This window comes from Topomyia yanbarensis, chromosome 2, assembly GCF_030247195.1.
Source record: "Topomyia yanbarensis strain Yona2022 chromosome 2, ASM3024719v1, whole genome shotgun sequence".
Classification (NCBI taxonomy): Eukaryota; Metazoa; Arthropoda; class Insecta; order Diptera; family Culicidae; genus Topomyia; species Topomyia yanbarensis.
This window is the reverse complement of record NC_080671.1, coordinates 449,588,078-449,610,376: the sequence shown is the minus strand read 5'-3', so window position 1 is coordinate 449,610,376 and position 22,299 is coordinate 449,588,078. Positions and strand designations below refer to the sequence as shown.

Sequence of the window (22,299 nt, the reverse complement as noted above, 5' to 3'; positions counted from 1 at the left end):
AATAAGTTTTCATATACTCCTAGATTTTTGCTGAACGCAATTGCATGCATACCAGAACTTTCACTGACAGAAGCTCAGGAATCTGGAAGGAGCCACCCATATTTCGCAATTAAGGCCCTCCTCGAAGACCACTACATCAATCTCTACTTCACGGGCGGGTACGTAGGTGAAATACTTTTTCGTACACGGTCGAGTGTTGTTTTGTTAGATCACGTGATATAGCCCTGTTAATAAAGGGTGTTTCCAAATAGCCACCAGATATTATCAGGGAATTTTCATTTTGACTTACACACGCCATATCAGTATTTTCGTCAGTACGAAGAGAAGGTAAAGGTGTTCCGCCGGCTTTGGAAAGGGTAACGAATGAACCTAGCTGGTACTGCTTCAATTCTCTTTGTTCAAACACCCGAGAATATAACGGACAAGAGAAAAGTACAGAAATCGCAAACAGTACGGATCGGTAAATTTTATTGGGATTCTAATGATGAATCAGGTGTCAATTTGCTTGGGATATGATGTTCGAATAATGATCTCTGAAGGTCAACGGTGAATCCAGCGCTAAGGTCTCTTACAATTGACACTCTTTCAAGTGATTATCCGGAGATCGTGTAACTCCAAGAGATTGGATTTTAGCTGCGGATAAATGAGATCACATAGCATTTGGACACACTGACAGTTGAAAAGTTACGAGTACACCAATCATAGAAAGCATCTAAGTGGCTCTGTAGCGCGATGCAGTCTTCTATGGAACGAATGATGAGAAATAGTTTGACCCGGCGGTAGGTCATTGAAGTACAAGGAAAAAAGTAAGGGTCCAAGCTTGCTTCCCTGGGGGACTCCCGACATGATGATGAAGCTATATGACTAATTCTACTGATAAGAATTGGTCGACGAGACATGATTTAAGCCACTCCGTGAAGATGCACCAAGCCGCTAAATCTTCGCTGTGTTACGGTAAGGCAATTCATTCCAAGTATATTATTTCGAGGGCCATCAACAAAACAACGCAGAAACCAACTCCAAAAATTACCAACTTTCGATAATTACCGACGGCATTACTGCCTGGCACTTTGGCAGAAAAACCGACGATAATGAGTGTAATGTACGTCGAAAAGTCAACCCCTTTCAGAAGCACCATTATCACCCTCCCCCGCCCCCACTCTTCCTATCATACATTATTGTAGCAATAAATTTTCCTCGCCATGCCTGCCGTGCAAAATTCATTTCCTTAAAAATACCATCGATGAATGTCGAGGCTGTCGTCGGCAGGACACTCTCGCACTCGAAAGGGTTCCAGTTCCCCGGAGTTCCACCTCAGCCCAAAGGGATGGAAATGGGGAGGAGGCTTCACATCCCAGGGAGCGAAACCAGAAAGCTATCATTATTACTTTTATTATTGTTATTGTAAGGAAAATTTAACCCACTCCATCGCCGACATCATTCGGTAAAGTGTACTTTAGATTTGGTCTGAACATATTAGAGATGCGCAAACTTGCATGACTTTTCTTTCGCGCGTTTTTTTGGTATTGAAGATATTTTTCAAACAAACAGAGATGTGTAAACATTTTGCACATCTCTGATTAGCAAAGTATCTCAAAAAACCAGTAAATATCTCGGTGTTGAACATAATGAGCTCCGCAGCCCGTAGAGACAACAGAGAGGAGTGGGGTTTAAAAGGATCTCCATTAATGTCAATATTCGTCTGATTAAACAAGCCAAAGAACAAAAACACTCTCGCCTACACAGTCTCATTGACTGTTCGAAGAATCGAAACAAAGACAATCTCCGCCCCACCTCGCGCATTATTCGGTGGAATTACGAAAGGGGAAAATGCAGAAATTAGACGTCAGAAAAACAATAATTCTACATTAAAGATTTTTAATTCCACTTCTGGCACTCGGCACTTCTGGCTTGGGTTTGATTTCCACGAAAGGGTTCGCTTCTCGAGTGGGATGTTGACTTCAGATATCACCAACGACGACAAACATCAATATAAAAAAGGCACTACTACGGGCTGAGCGAATCGAAATCCACCCTCCGCTCCCAGCAGAAGATGATCGCCGTTTAATAAAATATAGTTTCTAATGTATGCAAATTTAGTCTGTTTAATTACTGGGGCTGTTTTGTCGCTTTCTTTTCTCCCTTGCGACGGACGTAGTTTTGCGCTTCAATACAGGAATGAGAGAAGAAGAAAAGAAGGAGAAAAAAACGGTCGTAAATTAACACAACCCTTTCGTATTTTTCACTCCGGACGAGATATCAACCTTTATCTACGTTTGTACAGGGTGCGGAAGAATTTTATGGCCAAAGCAAACGTTCAGTGAGCCACGACCACGACCGGCTTATCAGCGAATAAAAGAAGGAGAGTGCGTTGACTTCCGAAATTTTTTTTGATTTTCAATGTTAATGTGGGTGTTTTACAGACAAAAAGCATGTCGAATAATTATCTATTTGAGCAATATGCGTAGCGGAACTAGGGTTGGAAATAAATCCTGTACATTTTTTTGTGATTTGAGCTATTTGAAGATAATTCACAGAATCGGTCAACACGTCGATGACATTTATAACGAACTTTGAATCTCGCCGGGACAATGTCTCTTTAAGAGGTTGTTGACGAGTTTATATATGTTGTATGATTTCTGCAGTCTACGTGTTAAGCTAAAATCATGTAGGCCAGCGCCAACAAAATTTGCTCTGTTCAAATCGCTGATACTCCCTGTTGTTCTGTTCAGATTTTGATGTCAGAAAAGGAATAGAATCCGTAACAGGAGAAAATGCAACGTTCTTCCAATACTCTAAATAATAACTATTTTGAAGATGGATTGAGCTTCTAATATTGTCAAAGTTTGGGGATCTCGTTAAACGGCCCTGCAACAGACGCTCTGTCACGTTCAAATAGCTAGCTACAAGTGGTACTGTAATACAACCATGACCGACGGTCGGAAGCACTTTATGGTATGTCGATCAAATAATTTTGTAAGCCACATCCATGTTCGATTCATTACTAAAAAGGCGTTTGTCAGATACAGACCAATCCAAATCTTTCCTAAGAATATATAGGCAAATCCGTCGAAATTAAACCAAAGTTTAGCAGTACATGGCACATTAAATGAATTTATTTCAGCTTACATACATCGTTTAAATTTTAAGATGAGTTGGAGTAAAATTTTCGACATTTTTTATCGACACCCTGAGTCAGTCGTTCTCAGGACTTTTTTAAATCAAAACTTTTTGAGCGACCTAGTGAGATATCACAATTAAGTCTCTTTCCACAGATGTTTTCCGTTTAATTCCTCTATAATATTATATTATAGTATTATAGTGGAATTAAACGGAAGACATCTGTCTTAAGAGAAGTGAGTTTTCAGTATGTGATTCTCAGTTGATTCACTTCCTCGTTATTTTCTTTTTCGTCTTTCGCCTCTTTTTTGAGCCATCGAAGTTTACCTTTCTGCAGGTTTGGATCGGACGGGGTTCAGAACAGTTTCATGTCGTTCGGTACAAGATCTACCGGACTAGCCGCATACCACGCCTGCATGATTTAGGAGTAGTGTCATGTAGCCAAATAAGGCCAAAACAACGGTATTGTTTCAGAAAGGGCAAAAACCGATTTTGGAGGCACTCAATTTTGTAGATCTCATCGTTTGTGCTGCCTTTGACGCAAATCATACACTACATTTACCACAACTCCATATTGCTTGCCAATCAGATACTTCGAATTGAATTGCGATTGCTTCTTTCGCTTAAAATCTCATCCGCTCATCCACAGTAAATTTGTCCTTACTCTTGAGGTATTCCTGTTCCGGCAGCTGCTTAAAATGCGCTTTGATGTAGGTCTCAATGATACAATTTATCAGCAGCTCTGTATATTTTTTTGCGGACGCGCGTTTTATCAATACGGCGTTTCTCCCGATTTGAAAATTGGAAGTTTTCCCAAAATGAAAATAAATGACGAAAGTTTTAAAATGTCGCAATAATTGAGGCCTCTTCCTTTAACAAGTGAGCATTCACTCCTCAAGTGAGTAAGCTTACTCTGCCAGTAGAAAAACATGACAAAGTTGAATAATTTCTTCCAGGTCAGGCACGTATGCAGGGAGGGGGGGGGGTCTACGGGGATAAAGCCTCCAACCCCCGAAGGTTTTCAAATATAAATTAAAGATAAAACATGTTTTTCGGTGACTCTTAATTAACAAATTCGTAGCTCGCTTGAATTGAACAAATTATTGAGGGAATGTTGAGGAAGATTCCTATTTTGAACCACCAAAGACTCCGGTTACGATACCTACTCAGTACGCTGAGAGCAGTGGTGCAAATTTTCATTTTCAAATGCCAACTTTCAGTTCAATCAAACCCAACCATGATTCAAATTCAAAGCCTCCCTCAATCATTCACTTTCAAGTTGGTGGGATTTTCATAACTGAATCGTACGTCTTCATTTCAAATTGATGCTTTTTCATTCACCAACCAAAGCTGTCATCTGCTCTGTAGAGGCCAGTTTAGGTTAAATGTCGTCATGTTTTGCGTTTTCAAGCTTACATGGACAGTAAGAACTATGTTCAGAGTAGTTTTGCTTGAAAAACTTAGTCAATACCCCAGTAAAGAGATATTCACAGGGTCAATGAAATCGAAAATGAATGGAAAATGATTGAGCAGGTCGACTGTTTGAAAGAATAATGGAAACAAACAACTGCGAATTGAACATAGTAGGGCATGATTTGAGAATTTTTCCTTCTTCAAGTTCAAAACAAACTGTTGAAAATTTGCAGCTCTGGCTGAGAGTAATAAAAACAGTTTCTTTCATATTGTGTGACTCGTCGGAAGAACAAAAGAAACTGTTACTTTCATTCTTGCTGTGGTGATCTGTCGAGATGAGTGAGTCGCAGCAGCAAGTGGTGGTGCTCTAGCCAAATACGGCTTCAAGTACTGATACCACTTACTTGCACCGGGACCATTTAAAGTTGTAATCACATTTGGAGGAAATAAAATCTATCTATATAGGGCGATGAGCCTATTTTTGCCATGTTTCTATTATCACTCTAACCATTTGAAGGCGTTGGTTAGAGCAGTGTCTGCCTTCTTTGTTCAATGCATTAAGTCAAATGGTAGCACAACAATAGGGGCACTCGATTCGAGTTTTCGAATTTCACTGTTTCCAGCGCATTTATGTTATTATATTGATTCTTAACAACGAAGCAAAGCTGTTGATGTCATTTTTTACGCATCCCATTAATTATAGGCCGAGAAATTGATGAATTAGTGAGGTACCCTGCTTAGTATGGTGAAAATAGGCACTTTACCCTATATAAAAGTCAATGTTTGTATGCATATGATTTATAGACTCCCAAATGGCTTAACCGATTGCCATAAAAATTTGTACATAGTAGACATTTGTTATGGAGCGTGTTTGTGTGCTATTGGTTGGGGATTTCCTCCTATTTCATTAAAAGTCGCAGCAACGCGCGATGAGTTTTAACTAGTTCTTTATAAATCTAGGAAGCAATTGCCTGTATTTCAATTGGTGTTTTGTGGTGAGAATCTAGGTGGACCGACGAATTACCTCCCACCTGACCCTGCACGTACAAAACATAATGCGAAAGTATAACTACACACATCCCAAGTAGCAAATCTCAACTAGTTTTAATCGTCTAAGTCCGAACTATGTTGCAACGAGGGAACAATAAAGTTATTTTTGTTGCACTGGTTGAACATAGATAACATCACGGTTATTTCATAACATCTTTTGTCACCAAATGGTTATTTATGTTGCTAGCTAGAACATGTTCATTAATATTCCGAAGTGGTTGGTGATGCTGCAGAGTTTGTTGAAATGTAGTTGCTATTTTGATTTTGTGACATGTATTTTGACAATTGCACAGTTGTCAAACACCAAAATTCCGTCACATATGATCATTACGCCTTTCAGCACAAACTCACACGTATTAATAAAATGCTTTCGCAACACGGAATCAACAAGTTCACAACTAATGCTAAGCAAAACGAAAAATAAGTTATATTTTTGTTGGCATTACGTTGATAAAATTCACCGATAACACTTCATGCGCTCCACTTGATATTATAGAGGCATTGAACTGTACGGTGGCGCCAACTATAATATGTTCGGTTTATCGGAAAGATGTAAAAAATGACATGTATGTTATTGCTGATTTGAAATGAAATGATTAAATGCCTCCCGCACAGATTATATTATTGATATATTATTGATTCATATAAAAATAATTTTGGTACTAAGAACAGTAGGTAAATCGGAACAAGTATTATCAATTTAAGACAAAACGTATACTTAGTGTACCTTCCAAAACAATAGAAAAGTTAACGTAATCTTAGGAGTACTCCTATTTAGCAAATTCCTTGTATAAACTGTGAAGTGCCTATAAATACTAGTCCATGATATGTTAATTTTCGAAAAAGTTTTTGTCATTTTTTGCTGAATGAATGTTTTTCTCAAAAAATGATATTGCTTGCTTGTTGACGCAAAAGGTTTGGAACACCTTTAGTTTCAACAAGCTGGAGTAATAAGTCATTCGGCCGTTGCAACTATCGATTTATTTAAACCATATTGAAAAAGGATAATGTCGATTGACCAGCTGCTCTTGCGCTTCGATGCCATTCGAATTTATGAGGTTATGGAAGCTAAAATTATGGTTAGTTATGGTTTAAAATAATTCCAATTTTAGTGGAAATTGTTCATTTCTATAGTGTCTTGCAATAATATTACCCTGCGCTTTTCATAGGAGTATGACCCAATAGCTCAACTATTGATATTAATGCTACTACTGCGGCAACAGAAAGATTTCGTTAAAATCATTCATGTCAGATGTTTACATTTTTCCGTTAAACCGAACATGTTATAGTTGGCGCCACCGTACAGTTCGATGCCTGTATAATACGAAGTGTACCGTATGAAGTATGATCGGTAAATTTTCGCAACGTAATGGGAACAAAATTACAACTTAATTATTATTTTGCTGAACTACATAGTTATAAATTGGTCAATTCCGTGTTGCGAATGCCTTTCATCAATACGTGTGAGCTTGTGATTCAAGGTAGAATGATGATATGTGCCTGATACGTACGTATGACAAGAATACGACTTTGTAACTAGAACCATTTCAGCAAGAATAGTATAGTACAGGGTCATATTAAGGAAAGGTATATTTTGGTGTGAACTGAAAATTTCTCAATGGAGACAAACCGTATGCTAGAGAATAGTGATTCACAAATAAAAATCTTTGCTCATTGATATAAATTTGTTTGAAAAGCGAGCGTCATTGTATTCACCGAAATCACATCCATAATTCGGCCCTGAATGGCTTGAAAACCATGTTGTTTATATGCATCATTTCTAATGTATTGGAAATCAAATCTCAACCGACTCGCAAAACTGTATAAAAGTCTACCATTAGGACGATTTATGTCACTAATTTATGATTAATGTGTGTTTACCTTGATTAATATTCTATTTCCAATATGTTTTGGGTTTCTTCATAAAAAAAATGTTTTTAAATATTATTGCCAATTTGGTTTCACCAAGAGCGCGTGAAATAATAAGAAGTAGGTTAAAATATCACTCGATAGGCTCTGATCCGCAGTAAAATTTGATACCTCATTGATAATTTTTGATATGAAGAATGGCACTACTGTTCATATTCAAATTATCAACGTACATTTGGACTTGGTTGACATTGTCATTTCTACTGGTAACATAATCTTAACATATTTGTATGAAAATATATTACTTTGCGGTTGCGATTGACAGTTCAGGTGAACGGCAAAAAGGTATGAATAAGAAATCTTGTCACGACCTACATTTAACATGTTGACAACAATATGATTTCATTTAGCTATATTCGTATTGTTATTGCAACGAAAAGGAAACAAGTTTTTACTGTTTTACTCAATCATAATTATGTTGAAAATCGACCTGAAACTGCGCTTTTTGGGTCGCGCAGGAAGTTAGATGCCAGTCACAACAGCGCTTATTTTTTGTTACCAACTGGTTATGAAATAGTCGATGAAACAAAAATTGCTACTTGGGATTACATTGGCATATCCGTAGTCTGCAACGGGTGTACCTCATTAGGCATAAATACGTTAGGCATTAGGCGCGTTTGGCATAATGGACGTTAGGCATAAATTATCACGTTTGAAGTACCAATTCGAGTAAATCACTTTTTGGCGGTGATGGCCTCGAGTGGTAAGAGCGTAAATGTTTGAACTTTTATCATGTTGTGGAATTACTCTGGAAGCTGATCAACCTCGATCAACATTTTATCCCATTTTATATCCTTGAAGAAATCTGTACTCAAATAAAAAAAGCTGAACGAATGCTTGGCATGCGGAAACTTAGCTTGCGTTAATTTCTCGACGTGCAATCGATAAAATACACATAACTAAACTAGGCTCAACACACTTCTTTAAAATCAGTCTCTTTTTTATTAAGGGACCATTCATAATTTACGTAACGCAAAAATTGTCCAAAATTGACTCCCCCTCCCCCTATGTAACAAATTGTCACAAATGTCTCCATCCCCCCTCCTCTATTACTCAACAAATTCATTGAAATTTTTTTTTCTTCGGTGAAAACATGTTACGTAACGATCTAGCTTACTCCCCCTCCCTCCTATGTCACAACATGTCACAAATTATCGTACCACCTCCCCCCCCCCCCTAAAAGCGTTACGTAATTTATGAATCGTCCCTAAGGTATTATTAACGCACAATAGCTTAGATTAGTTCTTACAAACATGTGCTGTGTAATTGTCCAAGAAGAAAATAAGTGCCCTTGTAGAACAGCTAATGAAAGAAAGAATGATGCATTGTGTTATTTATTCAACTAATATACCAATATTGCTGCTTCTATATTGATTATTTCCCATAGTATTAAGTTCAATGATTGATCAAAAATAGAACTACGGAAACGTCCGACGAGTTACCGAAACGAAAATGGTATCGTCACAAACGTAAAATCCATAACCCAATGATGATGCTGTATATAACACTGAGGGTTTCCATAGACTACAAATCTTAATGTTTGTTCATTACTTTGCTTTTTTTTTAAATTGGATACAACTTTATTTCCATTTTTATTTCAACATTTAGTTCAATTAGTTAGAGATTACTGGGTAGGGAAATTCATGAAAATTTAGAGCCATAGTACTCAAGTGAGAGCATGGATCTGAAATATACTGATCGGAGAACTAGAAGCGGCAGGATCATTAGAAACAGGCTTTAAATCTGACGGACTAATCTTTTGTCTTCTGCTGGCAGGAGTCGAGGTTAGCCAGTGTTACTACGAATCGCTTTGTCTCACGACAAAGCCAGTGAAATATGACGCGTTTTTGAAAACATAATCTGTAAGTAAATGTTTTAACTAAAACCTTCTCTATCTCGAAACATACAGGACCTACAAAGTTTGCTTTTTCAGAAGACATGTTTAAAATGATAGGACCTACAACTTTCTCGAAAACACTACATTTCTATCTAGTTTTATTAAAAAGTTGATAGAAGCGCAGCCCTAGCAAATGAATTTCGAACTAATATGATTCAACCAAATAAAGCGCTAAGTGTCATACAGCAACTTTTTCGAAAACACCATAACTCTATAACGAAAGATAATAATTGACTCCACGTCTTTTTAACTTTTCGACCACAATGTACCGTTTTTCTCATGATCCCTTACTGCTCAGTCAACTTTCTATGTAGGGACATGACACTTTCACTGGAATTTTCGAAAAATTACACTTAACTATATACATTCGTGCAAGAAAGACATTAGATAGTAAATAACCATACATAGCAAGCGTGTGAGCGGCACTCACCTTCAAGAATGACTGCTTGGGCCGAAACGTCAACGTACAATGCAATCCAACTAAAAGCAGTATTAAATCGAGTTCACCGATATGGGAGTTGCAATACAAAATTTACTGATTACGAATCGATATACTTTTTTAAAAACCTTGGGTAATGAACGAGAAAACTTCCATAATACTCAATGTGGAGTTAGCCCCATTTGGATGCCAGCTAGTACTGGGGTTACTTCCATGGTTAAATTTGACTGCTAATAGCAAAAAATTTAAAAATATTTTTAAATTTCTTAAATGGCAGTACACGTGGATTACTTAGAAGTATAAAAAATGCAAAAATGTAGATTTCGGGAAAAATGTGGGTGACGCCAGTTACTCATATAATAAGCTTGAAGTGCGCTTATACTGTTCACTTAAATGAAGAGATATTTTCTTCATCTCGTCCACGAAAAAATAGAAAAAAATCTATACTTGCAAGGGATAAATATCTCGTATGGTATTTTTCATTTTGGAGAAGTTATACGAATATAGCAAAGCGTAATTTTTTCTAATCCGAAAAAAGTGGACGGTGGAAATCTCTATAATAACGATATGCAATTACTTTGATATTTTTGTAATTTATACCTATTATCCATTATGCCCAACGTATTTATGCCAAACGTCGCGCACCCGTCTCCTGTACCATTACCTGAACCACAAACAATTACCAAATTTGTAGCAACTGCTGAGGTAATAATGACGGCAAAATCTGCATCAAGTATCTCAAAATTAACAGCCAGCACCATCATTGAAAAAGTCCACATTCGTGATCCGTAAGGGTATGAAACAAGGTGGAAATCAGATGTTCGCGAACATGGATATGACAGTAACCGCGAAGATGACACGGAAATGTGCAAGACAGAAAGGAACAACCACCAAGACACTGCTGTTTAGGCAAATTATATCCCAGTTTAGTAAACAGGTACCCTTACGCTATCACTAGTCGCTCACACGAATCTGTTGGACAACCATTAACTTTTTTTTCAATTTATTTTGAGCAAAAACAATGAAATGTTTGTATAACGAATAGAAAGTTCGAGAGGCACCAACCAGGAGCGGCAACCAACAAGTAGGCAACATTTGCACAAAATATCTGTACAGAAAGTGGAAGAAGATGTCGAAATTCGGTACATAATCCTTATTTGACAAGCGATCCGCGCATGTGGCAAATTTTCATTTCTTCATCACATCAGAGATTGCACACTTAATTTTTTCTGCCGAATCTCAATTTTTTTCGCATCTTTTGCCGAAATCTTGAGATCTCAGTAAATGTGACGTTTGATAGTCGATACTCGCAAAATATTTTATATCAGTTTCTAAATTTACTGACTACAAGGCTGTTGGAAAATTGCCGATGCGAATTGAGTGTGTGTGTGAATGGACAAATCTACATGAAAACCTCTAAAAATGAATCCTGGACTTCTTTAGGGCTCAATATACTTTCGCGGCCAGATCAGGAATTTTCCACTATGCCGTCGTAGTCTAGTACAGTACCAATTATGTTATTTTTGTACGACTAGCAGCCTTATCAAAAATATTTTAGGCCGTCCGAATCAGGAATCAGAATATACTGGCTCAAATGGAACGTATCCCGTAGTTAGCCGAGGATTTCTTCCTCACGGCAGCGTGCATTCGATGTGTTTCCTATTTCGACTGTTTTACAAGACTGGTATTGAAATGATTTTTTTAACTCAAATTTTTATTCCTTTATGTTTGAGTTTACATTTTGTATAATATTGCTGCCTAAGTGATATGGCATATGCTTTTCCTCTTTGATGAGCTACGTTGGTAGATGGTTGCATTTCTAATTATGAACTCCTGAAAGTTGTGTTAGTGAAATGAATTGTGATGCGCATATTAATAGGTTCGAGTGATTTCGAGGTTTTGCTATGTTAATTTGTTTACTTAACAATGAAGGTATTGAACATTTGTACTTTCGAAAGGTGAAAAGGCTTATTATATTTGAGTGACTATCACCGAAACCAGAGAGGTGACTCTACCATCAAAACTCTAGTCTTACCACTTAGTTTTTCTTTGAGATACTAATTCGTCAAATATGAAAATACTAATATTACTTATAATGTACTTGTTTGTAATCTTCGCCTCTTAGAACCGTTCACTATAAATGTAAGCGCAAAACTTCTGTCAGAATAAATAACAAAAATCTATTTCACCAAAAATTTGTCTATGAAGAGACACTATTTCAAAGAATCGTTCTATTCCTGCAGCTAAAAATGCAAATATCTAAAATGAATGTTCGAGCACGAACTTTTGCCGGCCACCGAAGGACTTTCTTCGCTGGTTTTAGAAACCAGCAACTCACAAGCGCGCACGAAAACAGTACCAAACACGGCCAATTATTGTCACTCACCGTCTTCAATTTGGCCGGTTTAATGTATCGATCGGAATCGCCCTTTCACCGCGATCACCGATGGTACAACACGCGAAATGTACCGCACCGAATAGTTCACCTGTCGCTAGGGAACTTAGCCAACTTGCACTGTGGCTCACCGTATTAAAAAACGAACCGAAACACTAAGTCCACCAACCCGCTGGGGACTTGTAAAATTTGCTGCCTGCTGACTTAGGCAAAATTACCGACGGCTTTCTTTTAAATCGCACCGAGAACGAAAACGCACAACCTTCCTTCACCAGATCTATTTTCAACTGACTTTATATACATAGTATTAGCCGTGATCAGCTGTGATCGAGACGATAGTTTCATTCCTCTCTCTCTCTCTCTCTCTCTCTCTCTCTCTCCAAATATTTTCTACCTACTGCTACACAGCAGAGTGTATGTATAGTAGTGCTCGTTTCAAATTACACAGGCTGAGTATTTGGCATAATCATTTCTAGTCCAAGGGTAGCGTTACTATTTTAACGTATACAAAATATAGTTTTACTTTAGTTTCTAATTGTAGTTCAGTGATTTCACAGTAGTTTTAAGTCTAGTAGAAATATTTACAAAATAGCGTGTGTGCCGAACATTCCGGCCACCTTGAAACATTACGGTGTTTCAACAAAAAATTCAAAGTGTGTTTGTTCTGGTGTTGCTTGCTCCGGGTAGTGGATGTCGATGATCTCGGTTGAGGATAGCAGATGTTACTCGGGAATGTGATAGCTGAGTTGCTCGTGTATAATGTCCACCACAAATCCAGTGACTGGCAACCATTGCCCTTGGAGTAGTTCTGTGCAATGCGCAGGTGCGCATCGAGCAATTTCTCCCCGTCCGGGTTGCTCTACCTGGATGACAACTCTCAGTCGGCTCGTTGAGTTGGTGGTGTCGGTAGTAGAGCGATTCTGGCCACAGGACGCACAACCTCCTTGGCTGCAGCGGTTCGTAGAGTGACCACACGAACGATGCCATCGGCTCCGGGATGACATTTGATGATTTGGCCGAGAGGCCAATTGGTTGGCGGGATGTTGTCTTCCTTCACGATGACGACTCTGCCAACGTCGACGGAGACAGGCGGGTTGCAGCCTTTCGTAGCACGAGACTGCAGCTGTTGCAGGTATTCCGGGTACCAGCGAGACCAAATAGTTTGGAACCGTTTTTGAGTTAATTCCCAGTGGTCCAAGCGGTTGTCAGGAGTCTCCTTCAGATCAGCTTCCGGAACAGCTTGGAGATTGCTCCCGACGAGAAAATGTCCTGGCGTAAGGACCTCGAGATCGGACGGATCGTCCGGCATTGGAGTCAGCGGACGAGAATTGAGGCACATCTCTATCTGCGCCAGCAGTGTGAGCATGTCCTCGTACGCAACGTTCACGTTGCCGATTGCCTTCAACAGGTGTGTCTTCGCTGACTTCACTGCAGCCTCCCAAAGACCGCCAAAGTGTGGTGCTCGAGGTGGGATGAACTTCCAGCGAATTTCGTTGTCGGAGCACCAGTCGAAGATCTGATTCCGATCAGACTCATCGACCTTCAGCATGCGGTAGATGCGGTTCAGTGCATTCGATGCACCTTTGAAAGCGGTAGCGTTGTCAGAGTGCAACTCTACCACCTTTCCTCTGCGGGCGACCAGACGACGGAGTGCAGCTAGGAACGCTGGAGTAGACAGGTCGCTCACTAGCTCGATGTGAACTGCCTTCGTAGAGAAGCAGACGAATATGTCCACGTACACCTTCGTTGGGCCACGGTTGCGGACAGCGGACTTCAAATAGAAAGGTCCGCAATAGTCGACTCCGCAGACGGAAAACGGTCGGGTTGGAGATACTCTCGATGCCGGAAGATCTGCTGTGCTCTGCTGGACTAGTGTGGGCTTGCTACGGAAGCAAGTGTGGCAACGGTGAAAGACGGATTTCACAAGATTTCTGCCGCCCAGAATCCAAAACTTCTGGCGGAGAGTGGCTAGCAGGAGTTGGGGGCCTGCGTGCAGTAGCTTCAAATGATAAAAACTAGCCAACAGAACAGCGAGCGGATGCTTGGCAGAGAGGACGATCGGGTGTTTCTTCGCATCGGTCAGCGCGGCATTGCGAAGCCGGCCACCGACACGTACGGTGCCTTCGGGATCGACGAACGGGTTCAACCACTTCAGCGTGGAAGATCTTGCGACACGTTCGCCACTAGCGAGATCGGAAATCTCCTCAGCGAAAAGTTCACCCTGCGCGAGATGACAGAGCGTAAGTTCGGCGTGTTGGAGTTCTTGTGCGGTAAGCGGATGGACTGGGTGCGGGTTAATGTTCGGGATGACGAGTGGCTTGTACTTCTCCTTTTCCAAACGACGTTGCGAGGCTCGTTCACGAAGCACGTGCAGATAACGCTGAATGAACGCTGTCACTCGGCGCAGCTTGGAGAAGTTGGAGTAGCGAGCGAATAAATCAGTGCAGAAACTCAGTTGTGTCGTGGTCATGGCAACTAGTGGTATCTTGCGTCCTTCGGCGGACACTTCTGGAGTTTCTGCTGCGGGTAACGTTGGATTTGGCCAAAAATCCGGAGACCTTGCTAGCCACTGTGTCCCAGTCCACCATCGTGTACGGTTGAGGAGATCAGTAGGACTCAATCCTCGGGAAATGTCGTCAGCAGGATTGTCGACTCCAGGAACATGCTTCCAGCGGTTGAGATCGGTTGAAAACTGTATCTGCGAGACTCGGTTTGCGACGAAAGTCTTCCAACGACTCGGGTTCCCGCGAAGCCATTGGAGGACAGTAGTGGAATCTGTCCAGAAATGAACAGTCGCAGGAAGCTTCAGCGTCGCGTTCAGCTTCTTGTACAGCTGGGTCGACAAATGTGCGGCGCAGAGTTCCAGTCTGGCGATTGTCTGGCGAGTAGAAAGCGGAGCTACCTTGGACTTGGACGCCAACAACTGGACCGAAACTGTGCCGTGTGCTTCGGTTCGGACGTAACAGCATGTCCCATATGCGCGCTCAGACGCATCGCAGAAGAAGTGAAGCTGGATGCTGACGGCGTCGGGCATCGAAATGAAGCGGGGTACGCGAACTTCACTCAACAGGTGTAGTGTGTTATGGAACAGTTTCCATTCTTCTTGGAGTGTAAACGGGAGCGGCGTGTCCCATTCACATGCTTCGCCATTCTGCTTCAGAGCCCAAAGTCGCTGCATGAAGAGTTTGGCCTTGGTGATCGTTGGACCCACGAGTCCAAGAGGGTCGAAGATTTGGGCGATGTACGACATCACCTTGCGTTTCGTCAGTACGGATGCGGCTAACGGCAACTGAACCTTGAACCGGAGTATGTCCAACTTTGGTTCCCAAATGAGGCCGAGCGTGGAGACGGCCTGGTCATCCTGAAGATTATGGAACGGCTGAATTGCCACATCATCAGGTGGTACATCCCCAAGAACTTCAGGAGAATTCGATGCCCATTTCTTGAGCGGTAATCCAGCGGAAGCTAGCATTGCCGATGCCTCACGACGCAGCTTGATGGCGGATTCTACGTCCGGCGCCCCAGAAAGAAAATCGTCGACGTAGAAGTCTTCCGTAACTGGCCCACTCGCGATTGGATACAACTGCTTGGTATCCTGTGCAATTTGCTGCAGAGTACGCGTAGCTAGGTACGGAGCGCTCGCTGTTCCGTACGTTACTGTCTGCAGTTCGTACGTAGTGATGGGTTCATCAGGGATCGTGCGCCAAAGAATCCGTTGAAACGACTGATCGTCAGGATGGAGGAATACTTGCCGGTACATCTTCTCGATGTCCGCAACCAGAGCGATGTGATGTGTCCGAAATCTCATCACAATGGAGAGTAGATCTTGCTGAACTACGGGTCCGACCAACAGCGTGTCGTTCAGCGAATACCCTGACGCCGTCTTGCAGGACGCGTCGAAAACCACCCTAACCTTCGTCGTGGTGCTCGACTCCTTGAACACGGGATGATGTGGGAGATAACAGTGAGCCTTCACGTCATCTACAGGCTCGTCAAGCCTTCTCATGTGACCGAGCTGTAGGTACTCGTCCATGAAGCGATGATACGATTCCTTGATTGCAGGATCTCGTTGCAAACGGCGCTCCAGGCTGTGAAAACGGCGTTCTGCGATGGCTCTAGAGGCCCCCAGGAAGACTTCTGGATCTTCGTTGTGAGGAAGACGTACGACGTACCTTCCAGTCGAATCACGCTTGACTGTACTGGAGTATAACTCTTCACAGCGATTTTCTTCGGGTGAGTGTGCAGGCCCAGTGGAAATCGCTTCTAACTCCCAAAACTTCTGAAGTGCGGCTTCCAAATCTTCATTGGTAATGGAGAGATTGCAGATCCGGGGAATGCAGGTAGATCCATTGGACGCGGAACCAGAGACCGCCCATCCGAATGGTGTTTCGACTACCCACGGAAGACCGTTACCGAGCGAGATCTTCCTACCGGTGTGAAGTTCCCAGAAGGCCTCACTTCCGATGACGAGGTCAATCCTTCCTGGGACGTGGAACTGTGGATCTGCTAATCCAACCTGCGGGAATTTCCACGCCGACGTATCGACCGGCATGGTCGGCAGCTCTGCGGATGGCTGCTTCAGAATAAGAAACTCGAGCTTAGTGGAGAATGGCTGAGTTCTCGATTCAATGGAGGCGGTGATGGCATTTTTCACCCTTTGCGTTGAGAGACCGATTCCTGCGACCGAAATGTCCACCTTGGTGCGACTGCTGAGGAGAACCTTCGCTAACTGACCGGAGATGAAATTGGACATTGACGCCGAGTCGAGTAGAGCACGAGCCTTGAATTCCCTGCCGTGATCATCAACAACGTTGAGAACAACCGTTTCCAGTAGAACCATACTGCATGCGGTTTGGACCGCCATGCTGACCTGCGGTGGAGCAGAACCCGAACTGGACGAATGCGGCTGTTGAACCGGTGGAGATTGTTGTGATGATCCCGTAATGGCAGGACTCGACGACACCCTGGATGGAGAGGAATCGTGTAACAGGGAATGATGTCTTTCGTGGCACGTACGACACGTAAACTTCGATACACACTTCCTGGCTGGGTGACCGAAGCTCAGACAGTTCCAACACAACCGTTTTTGCGAAACCAGCTCTCGGCGCTGGCGGACATCCTTTCCTAGGAACACTGGGCAGTTGCGGAGGGAGTGGCTGTCTGAACATGCTAAATGACATGGAGAATCTTGGTTGGGCGTAGCAGCTGCGTTAGCTGCGAACTTCACCTTCGTGCCCTTCCAACTCGGGGGGCCGGCCACCTTTGGAGGTGCCGGTTGCTGCGTGTCTGGCCCGACAGAATTGAGGACGCGCACCCGCTGGTACAGGAACTCAACCAGTTCCTCGTACTTGACATCGTCCTGGCTGCTCGTTTTCTCCTCCCATGCTCGCAATGTGGATTGGTCCAGCTTATACGACAGCATGTTCACCAGCGGCGTATCCCAATGCTCCACAGGTTCATCCAATTTCGCCAACGCCCGTACATGGCGCTGAAAATCGTCGACCAGACTGTGGATGCGCTTAGCAGATTCCTGCTTGACCGCTGGCAGCTCGTAGAGTGTCCTAAACAGCTGACGTTTGAGAAAACGGCGATTGTCGTACCTCTTGTGTAGGGCGTCCCATGTTGACGCATAGTTGTCAGCTTCGACGTCAACTGATTCGAACGGCTTCTTTGCGTCCCCTTCAAGCGATTGTAGAAGGTACTGAAGCTTGGCGACCGTTGGTATGTCCCCATTGGAATGAACCATGGACGTAAAGGTGTCTCGAAATGACAACCAACGTGAGAAATCGCCATCAAATCTCGGTAGGTCGATCTTTGGAAGACGGAGGTGGAATCCTGTCGAGAAAGTGTGTTGATTTGCCATCATGGATGTGTTCAAAGCTGAGTTGCTCGCTTCTACAGGAACCTTGGAGAGTAGGAAGCCTTTCGCTGCGCAGTATCGCTGCTCGAAATCGACACGTTCCGCCAGGTGTGATGCCAGAAACTCCTCCTTGTCCAGTCTCTCAATTGCATCCTGCGCCTCCATGAACTGTGCATAAGCCCTATCCAGCGACTCTATACGAACGCTCAACTGAAAAGCATCACGAGCAGGATCGTACCGAATGATGAACTTCTCCAAAGCATCACGAATTGCCAGCAATCCATTGCGCTGGACAAGCCGGTCTCCCAACACTTTCTCCTCTTTGGGTGGCATCACGACGCACTACGAACGGAAACGGCAGTTAAATCGATAACGGACTCCTTCCCGACGCGAACTAACCGTTTCTACGCGAAACCGAACCGAACGAGGACAAAACACACTCGACACGAATAATCCTTCCCGACGCGATGAATTGCCCTTCGCGAACGCGAAATTCGAACGGAAGTGAGCAGTTTTATAATCGAACGATTGCTCCTTCCCGTCGCGAACTAACCCACTTCTACGCGGTATCGCAAATCGAGGGCGCGAAACGATTTTCCACTCGATTCGCGGACCGTCCACCGATTGCCACAATGACTGAAGGTCACCCACTTTCTTAAATTAAAACAAATGCTACTGCAAGCCACGTGTGGCGGAAAATTGGAAAGGACTCACCGGGGATTCCAGTCCGGAATCAGAAGTGTTGCTCAATGACAAGCAGGGACATTTATCACCAGTACCTTCACTGACAACAACAGCTTCCCAAGCGACGCTCACTCAGCGTCCAAAATGGCTCTGCAGACGCGGCTATCGGGGTTCAGCTACCTCCCGATCCGTTGAATGGCCACCAGTCACAATGGCCCACTCGATGGCTTGAAAAATGGCCACAGTCCAAGCGCTTCACACGCGACAGTAATCGCGGTAGCGCGAAAATCTTCCACCACACAATCGAAAAACACTAGCCGTCGTATTTCGGCCCTTTCACTTGCGCCTTTACCTTTGCGCGAATATTTATTTTACCGCGCGATCGCGTTTGCCCGAAAAATCCACTTTCACTACGGCGCACCCGCCAATTCGCAAACGCGATGGCGATCTTTTTCAGCCACGCAATGGCTACACTTTGCCCAAGCGGTACCTTTTCCGCGATTTGTTCACTACCGCACAACGCACTTGCGGTTTGAATTGCCTTCTATCCGGCTCGAAGGACCAAATTGTTCGAGCACGAACTTTTGCCGGCCACCGAAGGACTTTCTTCGCTGGTTTTAGAAACCAGCAACTCACAAGCGCGCACGAAAACAGTACCAAACACGGCCAATTATTGTCACTCACCGTCTTCAATTTGGCCGGTTTAATGTATCGATCGGAATCGCCCTTTCACCGCGATCACCGATGGTACAACACGCGAAATGTACCGCACCGAATAGTTCACCTGTCGCTAGGGAACTTAGCCAACTTGCACTGTGGCTCACCGTATTAAAAAACGAACCGAAACACTAAGTCCACCAACCCGCTGGGGACTTGTAAAATTTGCTGCCTGCTGACTTAGGCAAAATTACCGACGGCTTTCTTTTAAATCGCACCGAGAACGAAAACGCACAACCTTCCTTCACCAGATCTATTTTCAACTGACTTTATATACATAGTATTAGCCGTGATCAGCTGTGATCGAGACGATAGTTTCATTCCTCTCTCTCTCTCTCTCTCTCTCTCTCTCTCTCTCTCCAAATATTTTCTACCTACTGCTACACAGCAGAGTGTATGTATAGTAGTGCTCGTTTCAAATTACACAGGCTGAGTATTTGGCATAATCATTTCTAGTCCAAGGGTAGCGTTACTATTTTAACGTATACAAAATATAGTTTTACTTTAGTTTCTAATTGTAGTTCAGTGATTTCACAGTAGTTTTAAGTCTAGTAGAAATATTTACAAAATAGCGTGTGTGCCGAACAATGAATGAACCGCGAATCGCGCAATTAGATTCGACATAACATCGATTGGTTTCAACGGCTTCAATATCCAATATTGTCATCTGTAAATATAGCTGAATTATGATTGAAAAAAAATTGTGGCTTTTTTATAAAGCTGGCAATTGACTTTATCCAGCTTCATCAAATCAGGAACTGTTAGAAATTGAGAGCAACATTGTACGAATCAATGCAACTTTTATAAATCACGTAATCGCGCTTATGGCCCACTGAACGAGCAGTCGCTGGTGCCCTAAGACGATTTCGCTAGATTTTCAGAGCAGCGTGCACTCAGTGCACTAGCGCGACTGCCGGAAGGTTAACATGTTGAATTTTATTGGCATATTGCTAAACATTTTTCCTAGATTGTCATAGTGTCAGGACAATTATTGAATGAATCGTCGACAGTAGTATTGACGTTTAACTCACCTGTTCCATCATTCCTCATTATTCACCCTCAAACAACGTCTTACAACTATGAAGGCCGCATTATATTATATGGGGAGGAACTAAGGCAGCTAGTAAGGCCATTACACTGTACGCAGCTCACCTGAGTTTGTACTCCCACAACCGCATATAGTGTGTTAGGCCCTTTGCCACTTTCGGTCAGATTGGTCAGAAACGCTAATATCTTTTTAAGATCTATCAAAATCTTTTTCCGCTTTTCGACAGTATCTGGACATACACAGTGCCATATATGATGGAAATCTAAATTTTTTCCTCCATTTATTTTGATTCCTTCAATATTTTTAATACTTTCCCATGGTTGAATGATTTGGCCTTATTTTGAAAAATAAATCTCAAGGTGGTATAGATTGCTCTCTGATGCTAGGGATACTTTTTTGATCATCCTACTCTAGAGCAGTTTATACCTGTTCAATCATAGGGGCCCCTCAGCTCAGTTTAGCCCAGGGGCCCCGAATGGTCTTAGGACGGCTCTGATTTCCGTACGCTAGGTAAAATATTCCGATTGTGGCTTCGGAAAATTTAAACATAAACATTTCAAAGCAAGAGAATACAAATACAAATATGAATTTTTTTCATTTCATGAATAAATGTTTTAACGAGCTTCGAAACCAGCCAGTGGCGGATCAAGAGAGAGGGTCCTGGGGGTCGGGACCCCCACCGATAGTTTTTTTACTTGTTGAGAAATTTTAAATTATGTTCAATTTCATATTAGTTTCAAACTTAGAATCATTCCAAACCAAATTTGACAAACAATACTGATATTCATTAAATAAGGTTATTAGGTATTGCGAATTGTACAATGGTTATTTTAAAATGGGAATTTCAGACCCCTCCCGAAATTTTTTCTGATTCCGCCCCTGAATCCAGCGCATCACCTATCAACGCCAACGCGAACAACAAAGGTTCTTTTTAGAACCACCTTAACTATTATAAAGAATAATTTGAAACATACCCACACATTTCATTGAATATCATTCGATTTGAATTACAAGTCAAACGTGTAGTCACGGCACTTCGGTTATGCCCTAGACATTACCCACCGATCCTTTTTGTTTTGATTAGAGGGTATATAACCATAGGGCCATTCGCCTCTTTTTTTTGGTTTGGAAAAATCTCTTTAGAAAAATCTCATTAGAAAAATCTCTAAACCTATGTACCGGGTTGGGAATCGAACCCAGGTGAGCTGCTCACAAGGCAATCGATTTACCAACTATACTATACTCGCCCCTCTGCAATTTCATTGCGGCAATGAAGATAAATCGATTTAAGTGAAACATTTTGTATGTGGTTATGGAGCACAGATGTGCTCATTTCAGCATCTGTCAAATTGTAGCACTTGAAAAAAATTACTGATATTTTTCCTATCCTGTTTTTTTAAAAAGTGGATTACGAGAAACTGTTTAACTTTTTTGTTTTATTTGGTAACAACTCTCTAGAGCAAACAGATTCACGGTATAATTTCATACTCTATTTAAAAGAACGATTCACAAATTTATTTAAAAAATGACATCCCGACAAGAACGGACTATAAAAATACTTTTCAGCAGCGGCTCATTTTCCTTCAAACAAAAAAGCAAGTACTGGACCTTGTCATCGTAAATATATCAAAATATATATATCAAATTTTATTAACCCGAGTGAACGAATAAACAAACACTCCTCCTCCTTCTTACACGTGCGGGATCAACGCGATGGACCGCCACCCGTGCCGACCCAAAGTTCCAT

At 42.2% G+C, this 22,299-nt stretch overlaps 1 protein-coding gene across 1 annotated transcript; it reads right to left on the bottom strand.

Moving 5' to 3' along the window:
- Positions 1-13,120: 13,120 nt before the first annotated feature.
- Positions 13,121-18,436, bottom strand: LOC131681097 (uncharacterized). The gene has a single exon (XM_058961806.1). The coding sequence runs from the start codon at positions 18,434-18,436 to the stop codon at positions 13,121-13,123; it is 5,316 nt and encodes a 1,771-aa protein (XP_058817789.1).
- Between the last annotated feature and the right edge of the window lie 3,863 nt (positions 18,437-22,299).

Coding starts and splice junctions, on each gene's coding strand:
- LOC131681097 (XM_058961806.1), bottom strand. CDS start 18,436: ATGCCACCCAAAGAGGAGAAAGTGTTGGGAGACCGGCTTGTCCAGCGC.